General features: G+C 43.4%; 1 protein-coding gene across 3 annotated transcripts in view; it reads left to right on the plus strand.

Moving 5' to 3' along the window:
• The first annotated feature begins 6,558 nt into the window (after positions 1-6,558).
• SPAG1 (sperm associated antigen 1) overlaps positions 6,559-23,733 on the plus strand; it is a 94,849-nt gene continuing 77,674 nt past the window's right edge. For all 3 annotated transcript variants that reach the window (XM_056522400.1, XM_056522402.1, XM_056522401.1), the window contains exons 1-4: positions 6,559-6,709; positions 9,994-10,117; positions 21,792-21,951; positions 23,625-23,732. In XM_056522400.1, the coding sequence (XP_056378375.1) occupies positions 9,996-10,117; positions 21,792-21,951; positions 23,625-23,732 (390 nt within the window). In that variant the 5' untranslated portion in view covers positions 6,559-6,709; positions 9,994-9,995. The remainder of the gene's footprint in view (positions 6,710-9,993; positions 10,118-21,791; positions 21,952-23,624; position 23,733) is intronic.

The raw sequence follows: 23,733 nt of genomic DNA on the forward strand, positions 1-23,733 counted from the left end.
TTACTATACCAAAAAGCCTTCCTGGAATTAAATTTTCACAAGAACCTAAATGAACAGGGGATAGAGATATGTGTGGTGTAAGTTACTAAAGTGTTGTCCCCTTCTAATAGTACAGCAATTGCATGAATAAGTGCAGGTACACATTGAAGGGACTGTATGGATTGCACAAGCACTACTGCCCCTTTGATTAGCAAGGATCGCCAGGAGTCAGACCTTTCACTGATCTAATATTAATGACTTGTCTGGGGGGGGGGGGGGGAGAGATTTACAGCCTGAATAGCCCCTTTTTCAGAGTAGGATATGTGCTCATTTGTTTAATACCTAATGTCTCCGGCAGAGGACCAAATGTTGAGTAGATTTCTGGAACAGGGAGGCCGAGAACTTGCTCTGTCCCCTTAGGGCAGTGGTCTCCATACTGTGCCCCACCAGATGTTGCAAAACTACAACTACCAGCATGCTCGGACAGCCTTTGGCTGTCCAGGCATGCTGGAACTTGTAGTTTTCCAACAGCTGAAGGTCCACTGTTTGGAGACCACTGCCTTTGAGCACAGATCGGATGTTGTAGTACATTAAAAAGAAGGAAGAAGAAAAAAAAAAAAAAAAGCACCACTTTACTCCAACATCCAGAATACTAAACTTCTGCAAGTATGACTGTAAGGCCAGGTCTACATTAGGGCTAGTTTGGCTGTGTCTAGGTTGTGCAGACAAAGGCTATGTTCACACGGCGGAATTTCCGTGCAGAATTCTGACGAGATTTACTGCCCATTCTGTATAATGAGATTCTGCTGTCCCATTCACACAGTGGAATTTCCGCATTCTGCTAAATTTTAAGAATCGCATTAACCAGTCCCGGACACAGGGCATACAGGTACGCCATGGTGTCCTGGGACTTAAGGACCCAGGGTGTATCTGTATGCCCTGAACATTTCCGTTCACCCACGTTAACGGGCGGTGAACGGGATGCCTGCTGAAATCAGTGTGCCTTTTAGCTGTTGCAAAACTACAACTCTCAGCATGCATTGACAGCCTATGGCTGTCAATGCATGCTGAGAGTTGTAGTTTTGCAACAGCTGAAGGCACAATAGTTGCGAAACAGTTTGTTGCCTAACTCAATGTCTCACAACCAGTGTGCCTCCAGCTATTGCATAACTACAACTCCCAGCATGAACTGACAGCCAAAGGCCATGCTGGGAATTGTAGCTTTGCAACAGCTGGAGGTTTGCTGCCCCCCCCCCCCCCCTCAAATGTTAATGTACAGTGTACATTCACACGGGCGGGGGTTTACAGTGAGTTTCCCGCTGCACGTTTGAGTTGTGGCAAACTCGCTGTAAACCCCTGCCCGTGTGAATGTAAACTAAAAACACCACACAAAATAAAGGGTAAAACACTACATATACACTCCCTTACACAGTTACACTCCAACCCCCCCCCCCCCCCCCCCCCCCCAACCGAAAAAAAGTCTCGTACGGCATTTTTTTCAAATCGGAGCCTACAGCTGTTGCAAAACAACTCCCAGTATTGCCTGACAGCCATTGACTGTCCAGGCATGCTGGGAGTTTTGCAACAGCTGGAGGTACCCTGTTTGGTGAACACTGTCATAGGGTATTTTTAGAATTGGAGGCAAGTGTAACACTTGCATCATAGTCCGTCTCTGTGCAAATCCCTAATTTAGGCCTCAAATGCGCATGGCGCTCTCTCACTTCGGAGCCCTGTCGTATTTCAAGGCAACAGTATAGGGCCATATATGGGGTATTTCTGTACTCGGGAGAAATTGCCTAACAAATTTTGCAGGGCTTTTTGTCCTTTTACCCCTTATGAAAAGGAAAATTTGGGGTCTAAATAAAACCTTTTTTACACGAACATGCTGGTGTTGCCACATCTCATTTTCACAAGAGGTAAAAGGGGGGGGAAAAAAGACCCCCAAAATTTTGTAATGCAATTTCTCCTGAGTACGGAAATGCCCCTTATGTGGATGTAAAATGCTCTGCACGTGCACAACAAGGCTCAGACGTTAGAGCGCACCATGTACATGAGGTGATGTGCACAGGGGTGGCTGATTGTTTCATTGGTTCTGACATAAACACAAAAAAAAAAAACACCCACATGTGACCCCATTTTGGAAACTATGAAATTGCCTAACAAATTTTGTGGGGACTTTTTCTCCTTTTATACCTTAGGTAAAGTTGGGGTCTACCCCAGCATGTTATTGTAAAATGTTTACATTTTTTACACTAACATGCCGGTGTTACCAAAAATATTTCATTTTCACATGGGGTGAGAGGAAAAAAAGCCCCCCAGAATTTTGTACACAATTTCTTCTGAGTAAGAACATATCCCATATGTGGATGTAAAGTGCTCTGCGGGTGCACTACAGGGCTCAGAAGAGGAGGAGTGGCATTGGGCTTTTGGAGAGAGAATTTGGCTGGAATTGAAGGCCATGTGTGTTTACAAAGCTCCCATAGTGCCAGAACAGTGGACCTCCCCACATGTGACACCATTTTGGAAACTACACCCCTCAAGGAATGTAAAGAGGGGTGCAGTAAGCATTAACACCCCACATGTGTCTGACAGATTTTTGGAACAGTTTTTCATATATCACGTGTGTGTGGGTGGGGGGAGTCCACTGTACTGGTAGAACGGGGGCTTTGTAAATGCACATGGCCCCCGACTTCCATTCCAACCAAATTCTCTCTCCAAAAGCCCAATGGCACTTCTTCTCTTGAGCCCCGCAGAGCACTTTAAATCCACATATGGGGTATTTCCATACTCCTAAGAAATGGTGTTACAAATTTTGGGGGACTTTTTCTCCTATTACCCCTTGTGAAAAAAAAAATTTGGTAACACCAGTGGAAAAAAAAACACCTTTTTACGTTCCTTGAGGGGTGTAGTTTCCCAAATAGTATGCCATGTGGGGCTTTTTTGCTGTTCGGGCACCATAGGGGCTTCCTAAATGCGACATGCCCCCCCAAAAACCATTTCAGCAAAATTTGCTTTCCAAAAGCCAAATGTGGCTCCTTCTCTTCTGAGCATTGTAGTTCGCCTGCAGAGCACTTTACGTCTACACATGGGGTATTTCCATACTCAGAAGAAATGGGGTTACAAATTTTGGAGGGCATTTTCTCCTAATACCTCTTGTAAAAATGTAAAATTTGGGGAAAAGACAGCATTATAGTGGAATTTTTTTTTTTTTTTTTGTCGGAGCCTAAATATCCTCAGTCACAGGAGCATCTACAGCAAGTGGAACCAGCAGACAGGCTACACAATGATTTTGGCTATGTCCAGGTACATATGGCTATATATTGCGGTGTTGCACTGTATGGATCACACTGCATTGCAGCTAAGGAAAGTAAATGGGGTTAAACTGGCACCCAAAGGTGGCAGCAACCGTGACTGACATTCACAAAAAGATCCATCTGAGAGCAGTTGTGTGATTCCTGTCACAACCAAAATTGTCATGTAGCATTAGCCTTATCATTTTGCTCCTTAAGTTTCCTAATATTTTTATTTTCTATTTGCAGAATCCCTTGTGTTAGTTCATATCACCCACTAGGTGACACCGTAAATTTCATGCAGTTCTTGTCATTGCACATCAGTACAACTATGTACAATTTGCTGCAGCTTGACCATCCCTATGAAGGCCCTATGAAGGGTCCATTGACCGTAAGATGTCTGTACACATCAACTGCAAATGGTAAGCCATCATGATTGTCACGATCACACCCTATCGGTCCAGCCAAGACATTAGAGAGTGTGATGGTGCAAGGGTTAAAGCCGCCAGACCTCTGGGTATCCACTACTAGTCCCAGCAAGTCACCAAATTAACCCTTAGATAAACGTGTTTTACCAGAGCCTCCTTCAGAAAGGTGAGCTCATATATTTAGAGATCAAAGACCAGAGCTGATTAATTAAACATTGAATCTGATAAAAGGTAGCACAGTGCTATATATATAAAAATACAGGAACAAATGACATACAGGTACAAAAATATATAAAAGTTTTGCAAGACAAGTTCAGAAAACAAAAGAGGAAGTTCTTACAGGATGATGGTATCAGTCCATGAGTGAGTGAGAGTCCAGCTGTTCTTAGACTCCATTCCCCCCTCCCCTCTGATCCCACCAGGGGGTCTTCTCTCTTCCTGGCCCCTTATCTGTTTTATTATAGGATGGGACCAGAGTGCATGACTTCAAAAAAGCCTTTGACTTCAAAGGAGATGTAAACAAACAGCCAGACCCCCAATAAAATGCAATACACAAAAGGACACACCATCCGAATGACCTCTCACCCATGTCCTGGACAATCCATAACACACAGTTATAATTTATAATACACATATAGGATTTTAATAATCAGGCCTTGGGCCTGACAAGGATCACTTCAGACCCTTTAGACCAGTGGTCCCCAAACTGTGGACCTCCCCAGGACTTTGCATCCAGCAATGACTGCTATGCCCAACTCATGCCACAAGGTGGCAGCACCTTTTAAGATATTACAAAAAGATAATGGTCAGTCCGGTGTTCTGTATAGAACTGGTTTGTTATCATTATTAATGTTTTATTTAAAAAGTGTTCTGGTTGTGATACCTATGATAAAGGGTTAAAATACATAACATAAGAGCAGGAACAGTAAACTTAAAGTAAATTGGTACTATTTCGCCATCTTTACCATCTCAGTGACCTGCATGTATCAAGCAGGTGTCGTATTGGACTTGAATTCTTCATTTCTCTGTAGTTTTTACTGTTTGGTATTTCTCACATTAAGCTGTCTTACACACGGCTCTATAGCTATCACATATGATATATCTGTGCTGATATGAACACTGGATTCCCCCTATTTCCACATCCAAATCAGTGTTTTGTTATTTTTCATGATAAAACGCCTCCCACTGACTTCAATTGGAAATTCTGTATGAATTCTTCCTTTTGAAATCAATGGGACCTTTAAAATCTGTATATAAATCCACATCAAAATGTACAAAGGGGCTATTTATCATTGGTTTTATTCTGTTTCAGTGGTGTTGATTTGTCGCAGTTGATGCTTAGACACTTTTCATTGCGACTTTTGCTTTAGATGTGGTCATGAATTTATCATGTCAAATTTGTTGAACCATTTGTCATTAATCTACACCAGCCCTGACCTGGCTTACAAATCTGGCTGTTGACATAATTTATAAAAAGTCCACAATTTGTCGCAATGGGTTAAGAAAGGTGCAGAAAATGTTGCAGAGGAGAAGCCATACATGCAAAGGGGTGCACTGAAGTATCATTTAAAAAAATAAAATAACAATAATTGTACTAGTACCATATTTATCACATGCTGTACAACAATCTAAGGATACTTTAACACTGCGGTTGCGCCTCAACCGAAAACGGAAGTTTTTTTTTGCCTTCGACGTACGTTATCATGACGGGACACAGCAGGCAACAACCGGTCCTGATGGATCCCACTGACTATAATGGGGTCAGTCGGGCGCCGTTGTTTTTGTAGTGGGAGAAAAAGACATCGCAAGCACTAATTTTTCTCCCGCTATTCTCCTCTCCTTTTTGGATGTCCGCTGCCTGCCGGGTCACAACATCAGTGTGAAAGGGGCCTAATAAATATGGGACACATATACACATTACCACCACAGAAATTAAAGCAGTACTCCAGGATTAAAAGACGTATCCCCTATTCTAAAGATCGTGGGGGGGTCCGATCGCTGGGACCCCCCACGATCTCCCGTATGGGGCCCCGGCAGTCCATGGGAAGGGGGCATGTTGACCACCGCACCAATGGTGGTTGACGCGCCTCCTCAATTCGACTCTATGGGAGAGCCGGAGCGCGGCCTTTGGCAATCGCCAGCTCTGCCATAGCGCTGTACTGAGGGGGCATGTGGGCCATCGCTTCGTGCAGTGGATGACGCGCTATCTGGCCGGAGAGCCGGGGCCCCGTACAGGAGATTGCGGGGGTCCCAGTGGTCGGACCCCCGCGATCTAAAACATATCCCTTATCCTTAGGGTACAGGATAAGTTTTTCAATCCTGGATATCATCTACACTACCATGTCAGAACATGCTGGGAGTTGTAGTTTTACAACAGCTATAGGTCTGCAGTTTCCCAACCAGTGTGCTTCCAGCTGTCGCAAAACTACAACTCCCAGCATGCCCAGCCATGCCGGGAGTTGTAGTTTTGGAACAGCTGGAAGAACACTGTTTGGGAAACACTGCCCTATGGGTTAAATAACTGCTTTCAAATAAAGCACAAAATCCCTAAATTCTTTAATGTCATTCAAGTTGCGTGAAATGACGTGTGACCAAGCAGTTGGTAACTAGAGAAGCTCGGCCCCTTTGATTTTATTATATACTGCTGGATGAAACATTGAGGATAATTCACGGCCTTATAGCACTACGGAACACTGACAAAAATATATACACTTCCAAACACTAGAGGCCAAATGTTGTGCCGACTCGGTTTTTTTCGGCCTCCATAAAAATGGCCGCCGCCTATTCACTTGGCACGGTCTTTGATTCGTCCCTTGTGACGTCATCCGAAACCTTTTCCCTCTAGTAACCTGTGAGGTCCCTCATTCTACTCCGCTATTGGTTAACGCAGAGCGGGCGTTGAATCACCATAGCAACGGCAAGCGGCAAGTTTGTGTGTGCGTAGGGTGCAGAGAAACTTTGTTGCCCCGTCGGCTGATTACGGCGTCTACCGGACCAACCGCACTGCTGCAGGTATATAGAATGTAAGAAATGATATATATATATATATATATATATATATATATATATATATATATATATATATATAGGGCAGTGTTTACCAGTTTAGCTACAATAACTACAACTCCTGCTTGCCTGGACAGATGAGAGTTGTAGTTTTGAAACATCTATAGACACCCTGGTTGGGAAAAACTGATAGTGGCGTTGTTTTTCTCAATGAGGCTAGTTTTTCATATTTTTTTTTTTTTAAAGTTGTTTTCTGCCTTGGTGTTTATCCCCCTGTGTTTTGATCATGAAAAAAAAATCATGTGATTCTTTCATCATGTGACTCTAGGACAGCGTTTCCCAACCAGAGTGCCTCCAGATGTTGCAAAACTACAACTCCCAGCATGCCCGGACAGCCAAAGGCTGTCCGGGCATGCTGGGAGTTGTAGTTTTGCAACAGCTGGAGGCACCCTGGTTGGGAAACACTGCTCTAGGATTTCTACTGAAGGAATGAGGAAAAAAACAAAACAGAAAAAAACGTCAATGCTAAACCCACATGGCGCTTTTCTACATGGTGTAGTGGCCGATCAGATCGCTTCTTTTATTTTTTTTAAAAGTCCTCTAAAATAATGGAATAAGCAATCTGATTGGTTGCTATGGGCAACTGCAGCATTTTTCCTCTACACAGGTTTTGATAAATCCCCCCCCCCCCCCCATAATATGTTCCTCGTCATTTAGCCCAGGACTTGTTAAATGGGTTATCCAGGAAAAAACTTTTTTTTATATATCAACTGGCTCCAGAAAGTTAAACAGATTTGTAAATTGCTTAAGGACCGGGGGTTTTTCCGTTTTTGCATTTTCGTTTTTTGCTCCTTGCCTTTAAAAAAATCATAACTCTTTCAATTTTGCACCTAAAAATCCATATGATGGCTTATTTTTTGCGCCACCAATTCTACTTTGTAATGACGTCAGTCATTTTGCCCAAAAATCTACGGTGAAACTGGAAAAAAAATCATTGTGCAACAAAATTGAAAAAAAAACACTGTTTTGTAACTTTTGGGGGCTTCCGTTTCTACGTAGTACATTTTTCGGTAAAAATTACACCTTATCTTTATTCTGTAGGTCCATACGGTTAAAATGATACCCTACTTATATAGGTTTGATTTTGTCGTACTTCTGGAAAAAATCATAACTACATGCAGGAAAATTAATACGTTTAAAATTGTCATCTTCTGACCCCTATAACTTTTTTATTTTTCCGTGTATGGGGCGGTATGAGGGCAAATTTTTTGCGCCGTGATCTGAAGTTTTTAACGGTACCATTTTTGCATTGATAGGACTTATTGATCGCTTTTTATTCATTTTTAAATGATATAAAAAGTGACCAAAAATGCACTATTTTGGACTTTGGAATTTTTTTACGCGCATGCCATTGACCAAGCGGTTTAATTAACGATATATTTTTATAATTCGGACATTTCCGCACGCTGTGATACCATATATGTTTATTTTTATTTACACTGTGTTTTTTTTTTTTATTGGAAAAGGGGGGTGATTCAAACTTTTAATAGGGGAGGAGTTAAATGATCTTTATTCACTTTTTTTTTTCCACTTTTTTTTTGCAGTGTTATAGGTCCCATAGGGACCTATAACACTGCACACACTGATCTCCTATGCTGATCACTGGTTTCTCATAAGAAACCAGTGATCAACGATTCTGCCGCATGACTGCTCATGCCTAGATCTCAGGCACTGAGCAGTCATTCGGCGATCGGACAGCGAGGAGGCAGGAAGGGGCCCTCCCGCTGTCCTGTCAGCTGTTCAGGATGCCGTGATTAACAGCGGCTATCCCGAACAGCCCGACTGAGCTAGCCGGGAACTTTCACTTACACTTTTAGCCGCGCGGCTCAGCTCTGAGCGCGCGGCTAAAGGGTTAATAGCGCGCGGCGCCGCGATCGGTGCTGCGCGCTATTAGAGGCGGGTCCCAGCTTCACTATGACGCCGGGCCCGCCGTGATATGACGCGGGGTTACTGTGTAACCCCGCGTTATATCAAAAGAGCAGGACCAAGGGCGTACCTGTACGTCCTTGGTCTTTAAGGGGTTAAAGGAGATATCCGGTGCTCACTTTTCTTATTTAATCCGTTCCAGGCTGGAAAAAAAAAAATAAAACACACTTTCTCTTACCTGCCTAGACTCCCCCGATGCTCCGATACAGGTGTTCGGTCCCCGGGCTGTATTCTTCTTACTTCCTGTTAGCCCGGCACGTCACACGGAGCTTCAGCCTATCACCGGCCGCAGCGATGTCCCGCCTCGGCCAGTGATAGGCTGAAGCTCCATCTGACTTGCCGGGCTAACAGGAAGTAAGAAGAATACAGCCCGGGGACCGAACACCTGTACCGGAGCATCGGGGGAGCGTAGGCAGGCAAGAGAAAGCTTATTTTCTTTTTTTTTTTTGCAGCCCGGAACAGATACAGTAAGAAAAGTGAGCACCGGAAATGTCCTTTAAAAAATCTTAATCCTCCCAACAATTATCAGCTGCTGAAGTTGAGTTGTTCTTTTCCGTCTGGCAACAGTGCTCTCTGCTGACATCTCTGCCTTTCTCGGGAACTGCACAGAGTAGAAGAGGTTTACTATGGACAGGTGTCATCAGAGAGCACTTAGACAGAAAATAACAACTCAACTAAAGCAGCTCAAAAGTACTGAAAAGATTAAGATTTTTTTAATAGAAGTAATTTACAAATCTATTTAACTTTCTGGAGCCAGTTGACATATATAAAGTTTTTTCCTGGATAACCCTTTAAGTGCAATTTTACTAAATCTTCTTGACGCTTAAAAGGGGTACTCCACTGGCCAGCGTTTTTCCAAAAAAATGCCCCCTCAATGCAAGTCTATGGGAGGGGAGGGGGGGTCACGGTCGTCACACTCCCTCCCATAGACTTGCATTGAGGGGTGTGGCTGTGACATAACGAGGGGCGTGGCCGACCCCCGCAGCAAGAAAACAGTGTTCAGAACATTTAGTTCTGACGCTTGCCAACGGAGTACCCCTTTAAGGTTATGTTCACAAAGCGTATTTTTTTTTTACCTAGGGGAAAACATATGCCATACAATATGTGGCAGAAATCCAGAAGGTAGCAATTAAGCAAAATAATGTTTGTTTTCTCTGGCATATCAGAGAACGCATGTTTAGTACTTGTCAGGTGACTGTAGGTGGCCGCACCATATTTCTTTTTTTCATGTAAATGCTCCTTTTGTACCATTCTAAGTATTTGTGAAATTTATATAAACATCCTAAACTTTCTATTTTTCCAAGCAATGAGTGGGTATTACCAAGGAACAACCAAAACCCATCAGATTCCAGTCGATCATCTTGACTACAAGTTCATTGAGGAATGTAAGGACGTCAAACATCTTGAGAAGATCTTGAGAGTTCTCAGGTAATACTTCATGCAATAAATGATTTTATTTGCACCGATAAAAACAATCTGAACAATAATGCAGACTGTGAATTGTCTTTCAGGGCTACAATCTAAGTTGTTCGCAACTGCGACTTGCTATCGATTTCTCGATGCAATGTGCGAGTCGCTGCGCGCATGCGCAGTATACTCGTACATCGAGGCTGCTCTCGGCCTAGCTCAGGGAGCAGGGGGAGCGGCCGCGATGTGTGAGAGTACACCGCGCATGCGCAGCAACTCTCACACCGCAGCAGTGTATCTGCTCGTAGGGGCGTATTGCCGCTCTGAGCAGGCACATCTAAAGGCACCCTGTAGTGGTCCTTTAGCAGCGTATCCACAGCGTAAAATACGCTGTGGATCCGCTCGTCTGAACGTACCCTTAAAGGGGTACTCCATTGCTCAGCATTTTGAACAAACTGTTCCGAATGCTGGAGCAGGCGTCGGGAGCTTGTGACGTCATAGCCCCGCCCCCTCATTACGTCACTCCCCACCCCCTCAATGCCAGTTCATGAAAGGGGTCGTGACAGCCGTCATGCCCCCTCCCATAGACTTGCATTAACGGGACGGGGTGTGACACTATGAGGGGGTTTGGGGCTATGAGGTCACTAGCTCCCTGCACCGGCTCCAGTGTTCGGAACAGTTTGTTCCAAACCCTGAGCAGCGGAGTACCCCTTTAAAGCGTAAAGTTGTGAGCCCACACAATCTTCAGTTAAGCTCAGTTGGTGAGTCAGGGGCCACTCTGAACGTTACAGTTGCCTAGGCAGCCGTACCATACTTAGCAAAGTTCCGTGCACAATTTTTATTCATTAGTAAAGGACTGAGCGTGGCACGGTTTCCTCCTAAACTGTACCACCCAACATGGCCTGTGTCTTCCCACACTGGAACTAAAGCTTGAACTTTGGACTGATGCTTTAAAGCACTGAGAACAGTTGCCCAAATTTGCTATGGCTGTTAGGTCAATTTGCGCCAAAATTGTGGCAAGCAACAATTTGGATATAAACAGTAAAATGCCTTGCCAAGCAAGAGGATTGGCATGGACTGGCTTAACCCCTTAAGGACGCAGGACGTAAATGTACGTCCTGGTGAGGTGGTACTTAACGCACCAGGACGTACATTTACGTCCTAAGCATAACCGCGGGCATCGGAGCGATGCCCGTGTCATGCGCGGCTGATCCCGGCTGCTGATCGCAGCCAGGGACCCGCCGGCAATGGCCGACGCCCGCGATCTCGCGGGCGTCCGCCATTAACCCCTCAGGTGCCGGGATCAATACAGATCCCGGCATCTGCGGCAGTTCGCGATTAAAATGAACGATCGGATCGCCCGCAGCGCTGCTGCGGGGATCCGATCATTCATAACGCCGCACGGAGGTCCCCTCACCTTCCTCCGTGCGGCTCCCGGCGTCTCCTGCTCTGGTCTGTGATCGAGCAGACCAGAGCAGGAGATGACCGATAATACTGATCTGTTCTATGTCCTATACATAGAACAGATCAGTATTAGCAATCATGGTATTGCTATGAATAGTCCCCTATGGGGACTATTCAAGTGTAAAAAAAAATGTAAAAAATGTAAAAGTAAAAGTAAAAAAAAAGTGAAAAATCCCCTCCCCCAATAAAAAAGTAAAACGTCCGTTTTTTCCTATTTTACCCCCAAAAAGCGTAAAAAACATTTTTTATAGACATATTTGGTATCGCCGCGTGCGTAAATGTCCGAACTATTAAAATAAAATGTTAATGATCCCGTACGGTGAACGGCGTGAATGAAAAAAAATTTAAAAAGTCCAAAATTCCTACTTTTTTAATACATTTTATTAAAAAAAAAATTATAAAAAATGTATTAAAAGTTTTTTATATACAAATGTGGTATCAAAAAAAAGCACAGATCATGGCGCAAAAAATGAGCCCCCATACCGCCGCTTATACGGAAAAATAAAAAAGTTATAGGTCATCAAAATAAAGGGATTATAAACGTACTAATTTGGTTAAAAAGTTTGTGATTTTTTTTAAGCGCAACAATAATATAAAAGTATATAATAATGGGTATAATTTTAATCGTATTGACCCTCAGAATAAAGAACACACGTCATTTTTACCAGAAATTGTACGGCGTGAAAACAAAACCTTCCAAAATTAGCAAAATTGCGTTTTTCGTTTTAATTTCCCCACAAAAATAGTGTTTTTTGGTTGCGCCATACATTTTATGATATAATGAGTGATGTCATTACAAAGGACAACTGGTCGCGCAAAAAACAAGCCCTCATACTAGTCTGTGGATGAAAATATAAAAGAGTTATGATTTTTAGAAGGCGAGGAGGAAAAAATGAAAACGTAAAAATTAAATTGTCTGAGTCCTTAAGGCCAAAATGGGCTGAGTCCTTAAGGGGTTAAAATACAATGCCATGCACCAAAAATTCTGGTGCACTATCTTTGCCTAAAGTAGGCCAACTAAGGCTGGAATTCCACTTGTTTTTTTGGGGGGACAAAAACGCCAATTCTTCTGCATGGCGTTTTTTCGGGCAAAAAACGCTGCGTCCAGATGTTAGCTGTAAATCAATGAGAAATCGCAAAATTCTTATTCCACTTGGCATTTTTCACTTTGGCGTTTTATTTTTTTTATCCTTTTAGCGTTTTTTCACTCTTTTTTGGCGTTTTTCAGATTGTTGGTAATCGCTGCATGATGAGCCACTGGCGATTTTTTTGTCAAAATCGTGGCGTTTTTCTTCCATAGAAGTCTATGGGAGTGAAAAAACGCCAAGAAAAACGATATGTGGGTTTTAACTTTGGCGTTTTTGCAGGCGGTTTTTATTCTTTTTTGGACTTTAGTGATCCAAAAAAGTGATGGAGATACGTTTTTTAATAAAATTTCGTAGGGTACCATTAAAAAAATAAATTAATACAGTAGTGAATAAAAAAATTGTATCTAACGAAATGTATCTTTTTTATAACAAAATTTTTATTACTTTTTAAACAGGGATAAATTTATTTGGGCGGGGACCTAAAAATGTAGCCGACAATAATAAAAATGTAGTGTGTGTGTTTTTCACTTTTTTTCTTAATTTTTTACATTCTTTTAGGTAGTACTACTACTCCCAGCATGGAACACACTGTTCCATGATTGGAGTAGTAGTACCTGTACTAATTGACAGATCGCCGTTGCGATCTTCCTGTATAATGTTTAGATGCGGTCGCTCTTCTATGGTCCCCTGCACTGACGTATATATACACATATTCATATTTCCCGCAGAGAGCTGTGATTGGCCAGATGGTTCCAGCAGGAAATTGCACTGGCGTTTTTTCAGGCGTTTTTTTAGGCTTTTTTTTAGGCGTTTTTTTCTACCCAAAAAACGTAGCACAAAAAAACAAGTAAAAACTTAGCCTAACAGTTGATCTAAAGCAGTGTTTCTCAAGCGCAGTCCTCAAGTCCCCCCAACAGATCATGTTTTCTGGATTTCCTTAGTCTTTCACAGATGATGTAATTATGGTCAGTGAATCAGGCATCACCACAATTACCGTTTTTTCCGCCGTATAAGACGCACTTTTTCTTCCCCAAAACTGGGGGGGAAAAGTCGGTGCGTCTTATACGGCGAATACACCCCTATCGCGGCGGTCCCTGCGGCCATCAACGGCCGGGACCCGCGGCTAATACAGGACATCACCGATTGCAGTGAAGCTCTGTATTAACCCTTCAGACGCGGCGATCAAAGCTGACCGCCGCGTCTGAAGGGAAAGTGACACTAACCCGGCTGTTCAGTCGGGCTGTTCGGGACCGCCGCGATTTCACCGCGGCGTCCCGAACAGCCCGACAGAATAGCCGGGTTAGTGCTTACAGGACACCGGGAGGGACCATACCTGCCTCCTCGGTGTCTTCTCTGTTCAGGGATCCCCTGTATGGCCGGCGCTCTCCTTCCTCGTCATCACGTCCGTCGGCGTGCGTAACGACGTGATGGCGGCGACGAAGAGCAAGGATACCCGGCCGGCAGCAGAGACATTCCGACGGGGACACGGCGACAGCGATGGAGCGACATCCAGGGCAGCGGTGACGCGACACGGAGCGACGGCGACACGTGAGTATTACCTCCTACGCAGTGGTCTTCAATCTGCGGACCTACAGATGTTGCAAAACTACAACTCCCAGCATGCCCGGACAGCCAACGGCTGTCCGGGCTATGCTGGGAGTTGTAGTTTTGCAACATCTGGAGGTCCGCAGGTTGAAGACCACTATTGGGTTCAAAATCTTTATTTTTTTCGATTTTGCACCTATAAATTGGGTGCGTCTTATACGCCGGTGCGTCCTACAGGACGAAAAATACGGTATATCATCTGTGAAAGACTAAGGAAATCCAGAAAACATGACCTGTTGGGGGGGACTTGAGGATTGCGCTTGAGAAACACTGATCTAAACTTCAAATAGACAGTGCAAACTTAGACTAGACAAGTCTGCAGATGTGCCAGCTTTATCAGACAGTCTAACCTACTGTGCCGTGTGGATTATCCCATGCCGTTACTTACTGCTAGGTGAGATGTGTAGTTAGCAATGCATGTCGCCACCTATTGCTGTGTATTTGTGTTGCTGGCTTCTCTATAGAACGTTATTTATATAAGTTAAGTTTTTGCTCCAACTGGAAGTCCAGACGTTTCACTTTGCTCCAGTTCCATGTCTTAGCTGTTATCTGGAGTTTGGTCATGTGACTGGGATATGTTGGTCGGCCTCACTGTTCAGTTTGTAGGCCCATGAGGGTCATCTCATTTGTGCTCCTCTGTGTATGGGGTTTTATTATTTGTTGAGTAAAAGAAGATTTTTAGGGTGGAATCTTGAAGCCCTGGATACTTACCTTTATGGACAGCGCAGCACTCGCCGGGTGAGCTGTACGACCTGCATGTGTTTTTGCACACTCTTCTGTGTATAGTTTATGAATTGAGGATTTGGATTTCTGGTTTAGAGTTATCATGGAGGAAGAGGGATTGTTAGATCAGGCATCTTGCCTAAAAAATGTTATGGATGATTCTAAACGCCTGAGAAAAGCTGCGGCACTGTTTGGAGCCAAGCCTGGCGTCAAGACTGATCCGATACCCAAGACCATGAAGGTTTTAATGACAAAATTGGAGCAACTTTCGTCTAAAGAATTAGTGCTGTGGTGGGATCTCACGACGATGAATAAATATCTCGAAAAAGAGATGATCCCTCGTGGATTGCGCCTAACAAAACAGCCCGCTATTATCTTCTCGTCTGAATTTCTAGCGGAATGGAACGCCTGTCTCTCGTACCACTCCATGAAACTAATGCGTTTGATTGTGTCAAGTCAGCAAGAGCAGCTAGAAAAGGTGCAGGAGGATATAAAAAAGGTGGAAGCAGAACTACAAGTCTATCATGAGTGCGCGGCTTATAAAACATGGGAGAAACAGCTGAAAGAGAAAATGGATAAACTTCAAGATTCTATAGTTGCCACTAAGAGGGTGAAATTTCTCAGGGATGTTCAGGACTACAGAAATAATGAAGTGTTCACATGGTATATGCAAGTTCAGGACAAACCCAGTGGGGCTCCGAAATCTATCAAGAAAACCCGCCGCGGAGGGAAGAAACATCGCAAAAACAACAAACGCAAGCATTCAGCTAAGCATGTGACCTTCTCAGACATGGAGGGCTCCGGTGATGGGAAATTTTCAAGAGGTTTCTCTGATTCTTCAATACCATCATGTGGGGAATCTTCATACACTCAGTCTGAACAGGTGTCAAAAGCCGGGACGGAGGCCGTCCCACAGGATGGCGGAGGAAGAGAGCAGGCTGCAGGCCCAAGTGTCAGATCCTATCCATGGAGAAGCCAGAGGTAACTCACAGACCTTGGGGGAAATTTATCAATACCTATGTAATGGAAGAGGTCAGCTGCTTTCATGTTTGATACTTTTTGGGAAAAAAAAGCAATCTGGTTGCTATGGGCAACTGCACCACTCCTTCCTCTACACAGGTTTTGATAAATCTCCCTCCTTGTGGTAATTAAAGTGTTAGGCTAGGTTCACACTACGGAATTTCCGCCTGCAATTCCACTTTAAAATTGCGGACAGAAATTCTGCTTACTAAAATGTATAGTGTAGTGAATGGGTTTCCGTTTACAAATTCACATGTCAGAATTTGTGAACGGGAAAATCCGCTTGAAAATTTCCGCCTGAACAATTGCGTTGCTCATTCTTCAGGCGGAAATACTCGCGGAACACATTGCAGTCTATTGGAAACTTTCTGCTTGGAGATTCCGCAGTGTGAACCTAGCCTTACGGTCTATTCACACGGCAGAATTACTGCTCGCGGAATTCTGCCTCAAATTAAAGCCCATAGACTTCAATGGGATTCCGCACTCCCAGTCACACCTTCTGAATTTCCGCTTGCTAAAATGTCTAGTGTAGTGAATGGGTTTCCGTTCACAAATTCACACTTCGGAATTTGTGAATGGAAAATCCGCTTGGAAATGTCCACCTGAAGAATGGCGTTGCTCTTTCTTCTGGCGGAAATACTCGCGGAACACATTGCGGTCTATTGGAGACTGCAGTGTCTGCTGGCCGCACTTGGAATCTCCAGGCGGAAACTTTCTGCCCGGAGATTCTGCAGTGTGACTTGTGAAAAGTTTTTTTTTTTGTCTTTTTTTTTTTCTATACAAGTGGTCCCTCAACATACGATGGTAATCCGTTCCAAATGAACCATCGTTTGTTGAAACCATCGTGCAATGTAAAGTATAGGACAGTGGTCTACAACCTGCGGACCTCCAGATGTTGCAAAACTACAACATCCAGCATGGGTGTTGTAGTTTTGCAACATCTAGAGGTCCGCAGGTTATAGACCACTGTTAGAGGAAGTTGTACTCACCTGTCCCCGCCGCTCCGGGATGTCGCCGTCCATCTCTGTCCCCGGGGTGTCCCCGACGCTCCGGCAAGGCCTCTGCTTCCCTGGCATCCGCGTGCTCCGTCGCCGCCATCCATGTTGTTACGCACGCCGCTCCTATTGGATGACGGGACGGCGTGCGCAGCGACGTGATGATGTCAATGGAGAGCGCCGACGATGCAGGGGATCCCGAAGAGGACGCACCGGAGCCCCGAGGACAGGTAAGAGACATCACCGGACCACACGGGGCACCGTAAACGGCTATCTGGTGGCAGCTGAAGCAGTCTGCGCTGCCGGATAGCCGTTTATGCGATGGCCCCGACATACAAAAGCATCGTATGTTGATGCTGTCTTCAACATGCGATGGCCTCTGAGAGGCCATCGCATGTTGAAATTATCGTATGTTGGGGCCATCGTAGATCGAGGGGTCACTGGAATTGGTCTGGGTGAGAGTTGCCCTCATACTTGCTGCAGGAGATGCCTTCCATGTTGCCGACCCTGGGTTCTACCCACTGGTATTCATATTGAATGTCCTGGATAGGTTTCAGTAATGGATTAAATCATATGGGGGGAGATTTATCAAAACCTGTCCAGAGGAAAAGTTGCCCATAGCAACCAATCAGCACGCTTCTTTCATTTTTAACAAGGCCTCTGCAAAATGAAAGAAGCGATCTGATTGGTTGCTATGGGCAACTGCACCACTCTTCCTCTGCACACGTTTTGATAAATCTCCCCCATGTACTGCAGATGGGCAGTGGTTCTGTTGGGTGCAGGGCTTTGCAGAGAACTAACTTGTTGGATAATGTATAGAGCAGTGGTCTCCAACCTGCGGACCTCCAGATGTTGCAAAACTACAAGTCCCAGCATGCCCGGACAGCCTTTGGCTGTCCGGGCATGCTGGGAGTTGTAGTTTTGCAACATCTGGAGGTCCGCAGGTTGGAGACCACTGGTATAGAGTTATCATTGTACCCTACAAAGGATTGTCAAAAGGCGCTAGACAAATTGTTGCCGGTGAACTATTTACCTTTTGTGGTCCATTCCTATTGGACCACCTTTTTAATTTGTGTGGGGGTAATATGTATGTGCGCCAAATTTATTAACTAGTTGCATGGCATGTGATAAATATGGTGCTAGGACACATTTCACTTTTTTTTTACATTTTTTTTGCAAAACTACAGAACCTTTTAGTCTGGTTCCTCTCTCGTGACTTTTTCGGCAGTAGCAAAAAAGGAACTGCGACACATTTATAACAAAGATATAGTCTACATACAATGATAAAATCCCCCTCCAAATGTGGAATTATTTTGCACAGAATTTTAAGCCACACCCTGTTCCAGATAGAACCTTATCTCTCTTCCCCTTGCTGAGCATGGCACATTTTCCAGTTTTTGGTGCAAACAGCATAATGTGCCTTAAAGGGGTAAAAAACTTTTTTTTTTTTATATATATATCAACTGGCTCCAGAAAGTTAAACAGATTTGTAAATTACTTCTATTAAATCTTAATCCCTTCAGTACTTATGAGCTTCTGAAGTTAAGGTTGTTCTTTTCTGTCTAAGTGCTCTCTGATGACTCATGTCTCGGGAAACGCCCAGTTTAGAAGAGGTTTGCTATGGGGATTTGCTTCTTAACTGGGCGTTTCCCGAGACACGTGTCATCAGAGAGGATTTAGACAGAAAAGAACAACCTTAACTTCAGAAGCTCATAAGTACTGAAAGGATTAAGATTTTTAAATAGAAGTAATTTACAAATCTGTTTAACTTTCTGGAGCCAGTTGATATATAAAATTTTTTTTTTTTTTTCCTGGAATACCCCTTTAATTGCAGTGCTCCATTATGATACATGTACAGATACAGTTCTAGTAAATGTGGGCCAGTGTGTAGGCAGCAGCACTTATATTTCAGGAGGTGAAGAATTAATTGGGTTCAGAGAATACATTGTTACAAGGGATCTAGTAAAGTAAAACCAGTGGGGCTGGTGCAAGAAAGTTAAACAGATTTGTAAATTACTTCTATTAAAAAATGTTATCAGTTGGTTTAGAGCCTTTTTGGTGGAGCTTTTTTTCTATATCTAAAGGGATTTTTTGAAAAAGTGGCTTGCTTTTGCCTTTTTATTTTATTTTTTATTTTTTAGTGAAATTCCACAGAAATATTCAGCTCAGAAATTCTGCTCCAGACGATTCCCCATGACTTAAAAGAGATTCTGCTGCGCCGTGCACACAACGGAATTTCTGCGGCAAAGACACCTGCCATGGAAATCCCAATTTTGACATCCACAGACACTATGAACTTGCTCGTTGTTTCTCTGGATTCTGATCAAATATACATTGCCATTTATTAAAGGAGTAGTCTAGTGCAGACTATTCCTCCTCCGTTGTACCCGGGCTCTTTAAAAAAAAAAAAAATTCACTCGCCTTCCTGCGTTCCCCAGGAGTGCCACTTCAGCTGATCAGCCCTCCGGTCCGGTCTTCTGCCTTCTTCCTGTGCACGCATCGTCACAAAGCGCTTAGCCTATCACCGAGGCGGGACATCACTGCGACCGGTAATAGGCTGAGCGCCGTGTGACGATCCGTGCACAGGAAGAAGGCAGAAGACCGGATCGGAGGACTGATCAGCTATAGTGGTGCTTTGGGGGAACGCAGGAAGGAGAGTGAAAGGTTTTTTTTTTTTTTTTAAACAACGGAGGAGGAATAGTCTGCACTAGACTACTCCTTTAATAAACGGCAATGCATATTTGATCAGAATCCAGAGAAACAATGAGCAAGTTCACAAAGGGCACAACGGAGGAGGAATAGTCTGCACTAGACTAGTCCTTTTCAGACATTTCAGAGTGGTTCTAGCACCAGCAGAACATGCAAACATGCGGAATGTTCACCCTTATTTTTTTTTTCTGGGTGGACATTCTGCAGATTTTACGCTGTGTAAACATAGCCTAATGTGCAACTTTTCAACAAAACTTGGAACGTTTTATGCCTTGCCCTCAATTACACTGCAAACATGCACCAGCCCAGACATGGCTTTTAAAACTGTCTGTGGCTTTAAAAAAAAAAAAAATAATAATTTAAGTTGTAGATTTTTGCGCTGTGGGTTTAAAAGTCACAGCGGGGGAACCATACAAAGTGGTGTACTGAAGTGTAATGTAAAAAAATAAAGTGTACTACCCTTATATTTATAACATGCTGCTCCACCACTTAATATATTTGGCATATGTAATGTAATGAACACCTATGTTTGGTGAACTTTATATTTTCCTTTTCTGAAGAGAAGGAAAGATGTCCTAGGTAGAGAATTATTTTTCAGCACAGTCAGTTCTATCTTTAGTATATAGCCTGATTCTGAGATCGGACAATACAGGGAAGGACTGTATATCTTGTTTACATGAGACGTTAAATCACTTGCATTGTCTATTTGCTGAGGATGGTGAAAGAGGGAGATTTCGTTATTGAATAAAGTATTTATGGCCCAGTTAAAAAAATTCTAACTTTATTAATATACTAGCTGAGTACCCGGCGTTGCCCAGTTTTTCCTTCCTAATCCTTGTTGGGAAGAAAAATAAACAAAGGAGGAAGCTTTTGACCTCCCATCCCGACCTGTACTATGTGACCAGGTATTGAAATATCTCCAGCCGTACAGAAGTTATGTGAGAACATACATTTCCCATTGATTTGCATGGGACTTTAAACAAAAGCCCTGACCCTCACAAATGGGGGTAGTTAAGGGTTAAATTAACTATCCTATATTTTAAGTGGACATATAAGTAACATGTGACCAAGTATTATAGAAATATCTCCAGCCGTTTGGAAGTTATGCAGTAACATATATTTCCCATTGACTTGCATGGGACTTTAAACATAAACCCCGCCCCTGGCGAACGGGGGTGAGTAAGGGTTAAATCACCTATCCTATGTTTGATGACATATAAGTAACATGTGTGCCAAGTTTCATGTTAATATCTTTAGCTGTTTGGACGTGATGCTGGAACATACACACACGTTGAGATATATATATATAATATATATTTTTTTTTTCTATGTCATAGGTAGCTGAAATCTTGGCTGCTGTTTGTCATACTCACACACTGGCTTAAAGGGGTACTCCACTGGAAAACATTTTCAGAAAGTTTAAACAGATTTGTAAATTACTTCTATTAAAAAAAAAAAATTCTTAATCCTTCCAGTACTTATCAGCTGCTGTATGTTCCAGAGGAAGTTGTGTAGTTCTTTCCAGTCCTGACCACAGTGCTCTCTGCTGCCACCTCTGTCCATGTCAGGAACTGTCCATAGTAGGAGCAAATCCCCATTGCAAACGTATCCGGCTCGGGACAGTTCCTGACATGGACAGAGGTGTCAGCAGAGAGCACTGAGATCAGTACTGGAAAGAACTACACAACTTCTTCTGGAACATACAGCTGCTGATAAGTATTGGAAGGATTAAGATTTTTAAATAGAAGTCATTTACAAATCTGTTTAACTTTCTGGCACCAGTTGATTTAAAATAAGTTTTCCACCGGAGTACCCCTTTAAACTGTCATTGCCTGCAAAACTGATACTGATAATGTAATAGGTACAGGTTCTATACTGTGAACAAGGGTCTCTTGATTCCTGTCCGGTCTGATGAAGCAGACTGCACCCCAGGCAGAGAATGAATGGAGAGGAGGCCTTTTTAATTTCTAGTTATAAAAGCCATTGAACAAGCTCTGTATAGTACAGATTGCTGTTGTATCTGAGCTGTCTACATGTTTTGGAACCAATGTGGAAGCTTCACTGGGCACTAAGTCTATTGTCATTGTCTAGGTTGGGAGAGGAAGGCCTCTACCCAGATCTGACAGCATTTTGTGAAAAGAGAATTGAAGCTTTGTCTCCGAACAATCGCGCCCTAAGAAAAGACAAACCCCCGGCCACTGCAGCGGACTTCTCCTTGGAAGACTGGCAAGAAATTGGTGGCGATCTGAAGGTAGGCAGCGTCCGTCTATCAGTTTATGTCTACACCAGTGTTTCCCAACCAGGGTGCCTATAGCTGCTGCAAAACTACAACTCCCAGCATGCCCGGACAGCCGTTGGCTGTCCGGGCATGCTGGGAGTTGTAGTTTTGCAGCAGCTGGAGGCACCCTGATTGGGAAACACTGTTCTACCACATTATAAAGGATTAGTAAGATTTTGCATGACTCCACAAGGACCAGGCCCATAGTTAACCCAGTGTTTCCCAATCTACATCTTCCATAATGCCAGTTTTGAGAATATTATGGGAGCTGTACTTCTAAAACAAATGAAGAGCTGGAGGTTGGGGAGCACTTGTCTTACCAATAGTCAATACAGTGACCTCTCAACTTACAATGGCCTCAGGTTACAATATTTTCAACATACATACGTCTTTTGTGGACCATTGTAACTTGAAACCAGACTCAACATACAATACTACAGACAGTCCAGATCTGCAAAACATGTCAATACCCGGAAGGTCTGACCAATCAGAATGGGCATTCACTGGTAAAACCCCTGTATTCCTAAAGTGTATGCATTGACTGGTGTCTGGTAGCGCCCCCTACAGTACAGGGAGGTACTACACACTCTTTACCTTTTGACAGGAATAGCTGCTCCAGGTGCGGGCGGCTCCATTACTTTTTTAGGACAGTGTGTACTGTACAGGACCCTGAAGAAGCTCCTGTCCTCTACATAGACAGTGATTTACAGCTCCCAGCAGATCTTACTTACTTATATGTAAGGACTTGCTTTCTGTATTAGTTATTTTACTTATTTTTTCTTTAATCCTCACTTTTTCCTATTTTTGGATGACATTTTGGGGCTTCAGAACCAGTTACCAGGTTTCCATAGTTATGGTCTCAACTAGAGATGAGCGAACTTACAGTAAATTCGATTCATCATGAACTTCTCGGCTCGGCAGTTGATGACTTATCCTGCGTAAATCAGTTCAGCCTTCAGGAGCTCCGGTGGGCTGGAAAAGGTGGATACAGTCCTAGGAAAGAGTCTCCTAGGACTATATCCACCTTTTCCAGCCCACCGGAGCACCTGAAAGCTGAACTAATTTATGCAGGAAAAGTCATCAACTGCCGAGCTGAGAAGTTCGTGACAAATCGAATTTACTGTAAGTTCATTGAAGTCAATGGGTAGCAAACTCAGATGCGTATTTTGCTACCCATTGACTTCAATGGGTAGGAAAATATGTTATAGCGTACGTCTGGTGTTATATCTTGGTTTTCTGTCATGAATAACACAGCGGATTATATGGTGTGCATATACACTTGATTTACAGATGCATTTTTAGGTCCAAATTGTGGCCTCAAGTCCTGGCCCAACTTGCGGGTCTGATGAGCCCTATTCACATTATCAGACCAGCAGCCAGGCCGGGACATGTGGCTGTAAGATGTATTCAAAAATGTGTCTGTACTTCGCTAGTGTAAAACCAGCTTTATTTTTCAAACTTCAGTTCCTGATAGAAGATTACATTTCCCAGAATGCACATAAAAAGAATCAGCTTTGTACAGATATTGAGCATGTAAGAAATGCTGGACAATGATTGCTTTGAGCTACTAACACAATAAATCTAGTGTCATGCTTGCTCTATTAGAGGTCATGCTACAGTTTTATTTTCCTATTTTCCTTTAACAGAATTTCTTAACAGAAATAAAACTTACAGAACAAAGGCCTCCCTTCCAGCAAACCACGGATAATTTGCCTCCCATTCGCAACTCTTCTAATGCTCCAGCAACTAACAAGG

Source organism: Hyla sarda, chromosome 5, assembly GCF_029499605.1.
Source record: "Hyla sarda isolate aHylSar1 chromosome 5, aHylSar1.hap1, whole genome shotgun sequence".
In the NCBI taxonomy this organism is placed as follows: domain Eukaryota; kingdom Metazoa; phylum Chordata; class Amphibia; order Anura; family Hylidae; genus Hyla; species Hyla sarda.